General features: G+C 51.3%; 1 protein-coding gene across 1 annotated transcript in view; it reads left to right on the top strand.

Annotated features, from left to right (window-relative positions):
* Window positions 1-373: 373 nt before the first annotated feature.
* Window positions 374-8,759, top strand: part of XKR6 (XK related 6) — a gene marked incomplete at its 5' end in the record, with an annotated part of 167,255 nt that continues 158,869 nt past the window's right edge. Inside the window, one exon of the mRNA XM_083432621.1 lies at window positions 374-1,188. Within this exon, the coding sequence (XP_083288747.1) occupies window positions 374-1,188 (815 nt within the window). The remainder of the gene's footprint in view (window positions 1,189-8,759) is intronic.

Here is an 8,759-nt window from a genome sequence, read left to right as displayed (position 1 = left end):
CCCTCCTCCTCCCCCGGAAGCGGAGGGGAAAGCAGGAGGAGGAGGGCGGCGGCGGAGGAGGCGGAGGAGGCGGCCGTGGGTGGCGGCGGTGGCGGCGGCGGGGAGGGCATCCCGAGCCCTGTGGCCGGAGGGGGCCCGGGAGGCGGGAGGGAGGGGCGGCAGGAAGGAAGCGGCGGGGAGGAGGAGGAGGAGGCGGAGGAGGAGGCCGGGGGAGGAGGAGGAGGAGGAGGGAGGGGAGGCAGGCGGCCGGGCAGGCGGCGGCGGCGGCGGAGGGAGCCGGGCTGCCGGCCCGGGCAGCAGCGGGGGAGCCCGGTGGCGGCGGCGGCGGTGGAGGAGGCGGCGGCGGCGGCGGGGGGGCCCGGCGGCGGAGGTGATGGCGGCCAAGTCGGACGGCAGCGGCTTCTCGCAGCTGCACAACCTCGACGACCACCACTATCACCACCACCACCATCATCACCACCTGGCCGGGGGGGCCGCCGCTGCCGCTGCCGCCGCCGCCGCCGCGGGCCAGGGGGGCTGCGGTGGTGGCGGAGGCGGCGGAGGCGGCGGCGGGAGCTCGGACGACGAGGCCGGCGGGAGCAGCTCCATGCACATCTGCCACTGCTGCAACACGTCGTCGTGCTACTGGGGCTGCCGGAGCGCCTGCCTGCGCAGCCTGCTGGGCCGGGGGGCCGGAGGAAGCGGGTCGGGGGCCGGAGCCACCGACCCGCTGGCGCCGGGGGCCGGAGGTGGCGGCGGAGGAAGCGGCGGCGGAGGCGGCGACGGGCCGTCGGCGGCGGGGCTGGCGGTGGAGCGGCCGTGGCTGGACTGCCTGTGGATCGTGCTCGCTCTGCTGGTGCTGGTGGGAGACGTGGGCACCGACCTCTGGCTCGCCCTCGACCACTACGGCCGCCGCGACTACCTGTGGTGCGGCCTGACGCTGGCCTTCGTGCTGCTGCCCTCCGTGCTGGTGCAGATCCTCAGCTTCCGATGGTTCGTGCAGGACTACACCGGAGGAGGCCTGGGCGCCGTGCAGGGCCTCACCAGCCGAGGGCCTCCCATGATGGGATCCGTCGGGGCCGGCCGCCGCGCCGGGCATCGCCACTACCACGGCGCCGGCGGCACGCCCGGAGCTCAGCGCCTCTGCAGGCTCTCCGTCTGGATTTGGCAGTCCGTCATTCACCTGCTGCAGATGGGACAAGTCTGGAGGTAAGCGGGCTGGCAGGGCGGGTGGGGGGCTCTCTGCAGGTGGGTGGTTAGCCTTCTGCCTATACCCCCCTCCCAAATATATGTATGTACCTGGAGGCAGGCTGGACAAGGCCAGTCTTCAAACGGCAGGTGGAGGAAGGATGACCTCAAAGGGTTATTGGATGCACTCAGGTAAAGGTGTTCTATTGCCTCCCCCCATGAAGGCTTATGAAGAAGGAAGCAAGACGCCCCCCCCCCTTCCAAGTAGAGACAGGAGAGTGACCCTCACCACTTCTCAGAAGGGCATGAGGGACAGTGGTGGGGGAGGCAAGAGGAAGCCCCCCCCACTTTGCACATCTTTTGCCCCTGGAAAGGGTGACCCCCCCTCCTTCCTTTCTGCACCTGGAGGGTGAGGGAAAGGGGGAAGGCAGACAGGTGACAGGTGGAGCAAGGTGATTTCCCTGCAGAACTGTTTGGATGAGCTTATTCCTAGAGAGAAGGAAGACCCAGGCCAGGCGGGGGGAGAGAGAGAGGTGTAAACCCCTCCTCCTGTCTCTACATGCATCTACTGGAGTCATGGGAGAGACTGGGGACGAATCCCACCCCCTTCCTGAAACACAGGTAGGGAAAGGTGATCGCATCTTCTGATTCAAGAGGCTCTGGAGCAATGGGAGGCCAGCCACCAGAATTTGGGCCAGAGATAGGGTGAGCTAGTCTTAGCATTCACTTTGGTAAAGGATACAGGCATAACCCTCCTTAGGACTATTTCCTGTATGCACTATGAGGAAATAGGATACCAGAATAAACAGATAACAGGTTAGAGTAGACATGTACCTGGGGCCCTCTCCCCTCCCCCACTTTTTTTTTTGCAAAGGAAGCACACACAGTATATAATTGGGTGTAGCAGGAAAAGGGGGTGCTTTCAACGCACACCTAGTCAATACCTATTCCCAAACTTAATCCCCATCACTCACCCCCCAAAAGCAGCAAGACTCACCTCCCAGATTGCGCTAGTGCAGTTGGGATATTTGAAGAAGGAAGGTAATTGCACACTGCTATATAAGTTTCACGGATATTGGGGTGAGGAGGGATTTCCCCCCTTCCAAAGACTGAGTTCACCCCATAAGAGAGGACCCATGGGTATAGTTGCCCTTGGATACTGGCAGAGAGGAGAGGTGATATTCTGGGGCAATTGGCAGGCTCAAGGGCATCTCCACAAAGCGGGTCACCTGAAGAAGACATCTGGCCAAGTGTCCTTAGATCTGGTCTAGAGAGAAAGGGTCTTCTGCACAGCCTCTAAAACATGGTATCGTTTTGTACAGGTGGACATAGGGAGGACTGCCCCACAAACGTAATTGTGGGGTGGGGAATTTGGCATTCTCCAAGGCTTGGAGATGGAGAGGGTATGAAGTCAAAGGATAGGAAGGCCAGCCGCTGGTCCTCTACAATACTGCTGTACTACAATTCCCATCATCCCCTGGACATTGGTCCTGCTAGAAGGGGCTGATGGGGGTTGGAGCCCAACAGCAGCTGCAAGGCCTGAGAGCCTCGTCACCTTGTGTGGAATGAAATGCCTTAAAGCCACCGTAGCAGAGAGGTGAAAGACATTCCACCCTAGATGCCTCCTGGGATGATAGAACTTTTGTAAGCATCTCCTGGAAGAGGCCTTTTTTGGACCCTGGTCATACCTTGAACCCAACCATGCATTTATGGAGCCTATTCTCTTTCTGTGTGCAAGAAGATTCACATGGCGCCAATGCTCCTGTTGTGGTGAACTGCAGGTCAGGCTGCAACCTAGTTGTAGGTCCTGACCCACCAGTTGAGAACCTGGGAGAAGTGGGAGGGGACCATCTTCTCCCTTCAGCCCTCCTCCATTTGGAAGGCACCAAGGTTGTAACCCAACATCACTCTCCCCCTATTGGACATAGGGGGCTCTACCCTTGAATAAGGAACAGCTGTGGAGTGCAAAAAGGAAAGCACCTTACCTCTCTTTTTTTCTGGGGCTAGAAGACTGAATTTCCTTATGGCGTCTGTGTGTGGCAGAGAATATTTAAATGCATTTGTACCAAAGACAGAGAGAGAGCCATCAAAGAGTGTGTCCTCCAGGATGGGCTTTAATAATTTGAGATGTCCAGATAAATTCTCTGCACATGCAAGTGTGAGCAGAAAGTAGGGCAACAGAGAGATGGCTCCCTCCTTAAGACATGCACATAGTGGAGAGATGGCGGCATCTTTAAGGGTGTGTGTGTGTATGGAATTCAGAGTTGTAGCCACCAAAGGGTGGTTTACCTCCCAAATGCGAGACATTATATATAGGCCCAGAAGGGCTCTCTCTCTTTACCTGCTATGCACAAAGCAATGAGGGCCTTTAGGGCCACCTCTTCAAGAGAAGACCCAAACAGCAATATCCCAGAGAAAGTACTGATGCCCCAATCGGAACACCTGTACCTTGCATCTCACACTGGAGGGTGGCCACGGGTTTCCCCTGTAGGACAGTGCTCACGTGTGGATTGACGTGAGGATTTGTGAATGTGGAGCTAGACTCCCTCCTCCCCTCCCTGCCCTCACACCTCCCTCCTCCCCAAATTCCACCCACATGGTTTGGCTACGTGAAACCCGGAGTAACGAGGAGGACAGTCGATACCACTGCCGGACAGAGGGGGAGCTCGAGGGTAGGGTTGGCTTCGGCTTTTTGAGAGAGGAACTGTGGGGAAAGATGCAGAGGGTGTCCTGGAGAGACCTTTGCTAAGATGGGAAACCTTTGCAGGGAGAAGATGGAGAAGGAATTGCAGGGGGGGGGGCTGCAAGGAAGGCCTTTTCCGGTGCACCCACCCAGGCTTGCCTACCACCTAACCGTTTCCCCAAATGTGGTCGTCATGCATCTTTATGTGCACACGCCAAACCCTCGGGGGTTTTGCAAATTGAATTTAAAAGGGGGTGGTCGTAGCAAGATGCCACGCGCTCTTTTTCGTCTCAAGTTTTTGTGCAGAGATCTGAGAGCGCACGAGGCGTTCTGGAGAGACTCTGGGCTTACGTAATCTGAATCAGAGAGGGTAGAATAAAGTTTGGAAGATGAAATGGTATAGGAAGCCCCTTGCCTTAGAGATGTGCCTATGTGCGTACGTGGATGCCTTGCTCCTCCACATGTGCGCATGAAATTAGCAAGTGGAACAAACTGAGCTCTCTTCATTGCAATCATTTTATGTGTGTGTGTGTGTGTGTTGAAGATGTATAAACAGAAGGAGTTTAGAAGGAGGAGGAGGAAAGGAAATGGAGGGTTAACCGATGTGTTCTTTTAATGACTGCCTTAAATATATATTTATATATATTGGTGATGAAATAAGGAGGGTGGAGGGCTAGATTGTAACAATTTGAATTGGTTGAAGTGGGGAGGGGAGCGGGGAGATGGTTTATGGCCAGCGATGGTTTGATGCTCAGTGATGTTGAGATTGGAAGGGCTAAGCCAGCCCCGGCAGAATTCTCTGGATTGGCTTTGAACCGATTTAAGATGGAGGCAGCCTCTTTGAGAGGGTGGGGAGAAGCCAGGTTGGTGCTGGTGTGTGTGTGTGGGGGGGAGGGAACATCCAAGGTGGGGGGGAATGGAGATTGCACAGCAAAGATCGTTCGGAGAGGGGCGATGAAGGAAAGAAGGCACCCGCTTGTGTGTGTGTGTGTGTGGCTTGTATGAAATTGCAACCCTGGGAAAAACGCGACGGTGAAAACATGCATCACAGCAGCATAGATTTCCTTGCTTTCCCGAAATGTCATTCGCACCTCTTCTTGCAGAGGAGATCCCTTTTGCATGGCCTTATTTTTTCCATACTAGCGTGTTTAAGGGAAAGCAAGAGGGTTCTCCCCCCCTACACACAAACCTTCCCCAAGAGATTTCTGCTTTGCTTGTGGCACAAGAAAAATGGATGTGTGCCAAGTTCATTTCTCCTCCTGTGGTGTACCCAAGCACCAACCACATGCGCCAGTCCTCAGTAGCCGCTGGAGTAGAACACGTGTCTGGCATGTTGTGGGTCTCATTTTGGGGGCAACTGTGTGAGTGCTTGGTGGTGTGTAAGGACAGGGCTGATCCCGATTCCACCTTCTTTCCCCACCCACCCTTCCCAAAATCCTGTGCCACGTTGGAACAAACGGTGCTGGTGAGATCCTGGGGTCCAATAACACCCCAGCTGGATTCAATACATGGGACCACGCATTGCCTACTATGCGCTATTGCGCCGATCTCAGAGGCTCTGAATATTCGTTGCAACCAAGTCGAACACTTGGTTTTCCTCCAAACTTTGCTACCTGGAACGAGGGATGCGGGTTAAAACTGGCGTACGTTGGGTCTTTCGCTATGGATTAGCAGAGAAGGCTCTGCTTGGAATCCCGGACAGCCATCATATCCGTTGAACAAATGCGTAGAGGTAACCGTCGTCAACCTTTCGTGGTTGTCATTTTGTATATTCTTAATTTTTTTTTTTTTAATGCCTCCTCGCTGGCTGTTATGACCGTCATTTGAATTACTCCTGGATGCCGCGGTGTGGCTAATCCGTACAGACACTGTTTAAGGCTGCCTTTGCCGGCGGCGAAAATCTTTGCATATTGGACTGGTGAAATGTTTGCATTTGGAGGGGTTTGCTGGGGGGGGAGAGAGCGGGGACTGACTCTGTCATTGCAAACGAATCAGTATCAAGCTTGCTTACCTTTCATGGTGATTGAGGCGAAGGGAGAGGGACACTCGCTCACTGGTGTGGCACTTCCTTCACATGCAGAAGGTCCACGGTTCAGGTTCCAGCCATGGCTGGAAATGTCCCCCTGCCTGAAGCCTCGGAGGAAAGCTGCCAGTCCGTGCTGGCAGTATTGATCTTGAAAGACATAGGGGCTGACTCAGTTCAAGGGAGCTTCGTATGCTCTTACATTTGCAAACTCAAGTGCATGCATGCTTACCTATAATCCTTGTGTAGGGATGGATCTACAAACAGCGCATGGGTTCTTTTGTAGAGACGTTGATGTTATAAATATATGAACCAAATTGCCTAACATGCTCTATAGAGGCATTGACCCTATTGCAAAAATCATTGTGCAGTAGTAGAACTTTTTCCTGGTGTTCGGAGCTGATGTGGTTGCAAGTTTAAGGTTGCTTTCACAGGAAGATCTAGGGATCTCTCACTGTGAATAGGGCATTTTGGGGAGGCGGGTTATTTATTTATTTATTTACTTATTTATTTATTGCAGGGGAACAAGTTTATACAAATGAAAAGGTCTGGGTGGATGTGAGACAGGAACCCAGTTTGCACATCACTGTAAACTATGGGTAATAGTTTACTGGTCAATGCAAAAATCTGTGCCCTGGTGTCGAAATTTGGGTGGTTATGGTTTGTTTCACTCCAACAAGTCACATTCCCCGGTTCAGATGTAAAGCTAATCAAGGGAATGTGGTCTGTTCCCCCCCAATGTGGTAGAAGTGAAAAGCAAAGAGTCCAATACATGAGTATGCATGGTAAACTATGGTTTGCCATGACACGTGAATGATGCCAGCATCTGAAATGTCATCAAGGAAAGTCTCGGAGGACTTAAATATTGCCATAGCTGCAAGCAGAGCTTTTTTTCTCTCTCTGGAGGAACTCAAAGGTACGCACTACCAGAACCTCTTTTTTGTTGTGTGGCACTTCTGTTGCATGGCAGTAAGTGTGGCTCTTACTGTAATAAATTCATGGTGAGTACCGGCACCTATCTTTCTAGGAAAAAAGCACTGGCTGCAAGAATGCTAGTAGCTGCAAGTTGGCGCGTGCTTATAATTCCTACCGTACAAGAACAACTCAGTCAAACATGGTACATTGCAATGATGTCCTAAATTCACAGAAATTGTACGATTGAGGGAGACAGGAAAAGGAACAGTTTGAAAAACCCTATGCACCTTTCGTTACATTTATGCAACAAAAGTTTAAAATTCATTGGAAGGATGCCTTCTCACTGCAAAAATTTGTTGCGATTTATTTCTTGTTGCATTTTTATCCCACCTTTTGTCCAAGGAACTCAAGGTGACGTACACAGTTCTCTTCCTCCCCATTTTTATCTTCACAAGATCCCTGTGAGGTAGGCTAGGCTGAGAGACCATCACCCAGTAAGCTTCATGGCTGAGCAGTGATTTGAACTCAGGTCTCTTAGTTCCTAGTCCAGCACTCAAACCTCTACAGCAAACTGGAATGTTGTAATATTTAGGAGGTGATATACAGAGACTGGTGGTTAATGAGAGCAATAAATAATGATGTTGTGTATTAAATATTATTATAGTGTGTGTGTATATATATACATACTATATATATAGTATATACTATATTATATATATTATATATAATACTATAAATATTATTATAGTATATATACTATAGTATAGTATATTATTATAGTATATAGTATATAAGATTAGGTTTCGTTATGTATTATATGCTGTATATTAGTATCATAGGGTATGTTGTATGGTTGGTAAATTTAATTTTAAAACTTATATTTGATTGAGCAAAGTTATTTCATGTGGCTGGTTAGTCACACTGTTATTCCGCATGTAAGCTGCAGCTGAATTTCCCTCTTCCCTTTCCACCTTTTTTTAAAAAGCGAAAGACCAAAGTTTCCCGAATGTTTTACGATTCTTGAAGACGAAACTCCCCCTACCCCCAATATGGCTGGAAATTTGAACTTGGCTGCATTTGAGAAACTCCTGCGTGGAAGGGAATGTGGAGAGGGTCAGAGCCTTCGTAAAACATCTCCAGCTGACGGTGAAAACTGGATATCGTTAAATGAAGGCTTGGCCACACCCAAGCGACATTTGCCAATAGGAATAAGGGACATAGTGCAGAATGATAACACGTCATGGGCACTCCTGAGATGTTGTTGTTGTTTAGTCGTTCAGTAGTGTCCGACTCTTCGTGACCCCATGGACCAGAGCACGCCAGGCACTCCTGTCTTCCACTGCCTCCCACAGTTTGGTCAGATTCATGTTTGTAGCTTTGAGAACACTGTCCAACCATCTCGTCCTCTGTCGTCCCCTTCTCCTTGTGCCCTCCATCTTTCCCAACATCTGGGTCGTTTCCAGTGAGTCTTCTCTTCTCATGAGGTGGCCAAAGTATTGGAGCCTCAGCTTCATGATCTGTCCTTCCAGTGAGCACTCAGGGCTGATTTCCTTAAGAATGGATGCGTTTGATCTTCTTGCAGTCCATGGGACTCTCAAGAGTCTCCTCCAGCACCATAATACAAAAGCATCAATTCTTCGGCGATCAGCCTTCTTTATGGTCCAGCTCTCACTTCCATACATCACTACTGGGAAAACCATAGCTTTTACTATACGGACCTTTGTTGGCAAGGTGATGTCTCTACTTTTTTTACCTTTATCTATCCTGAGATAGATAAAGGTAAAGGTAAGGTAAAGGACATCTTGGACAGTTAAGTCAAGTCAAAGGTGACTGTGGGGTTGTGGCGCTCAACTCGCTTTCAGGCCAAGGGAGCTGGTGTTTGTCCACAGACAGTCATGTGCCCAGCATGACTAAACCACTTCTGATGCAATGGAACATCATGACAGAAACCAGAGCTCACAGCAACACCTT

This window comes from Podarcis tiliguerta (genome assembly GCF_965153285.1).
Source record: "Podarcis tiliguerta genome assembly, chromosome: 3".
NCBI classification, from domain to species: domain Eukaryota; kingdom Metazoa; phylum Chordata; class Lepidosauria; order Squamata; family Lacertidae; genus Podarcis; species Podarcis tiliguerta.
Note: the sequence above shows the minus strand (reverse complement) of the source record. Positions and strands in the feature narration are given on the sequence as shown.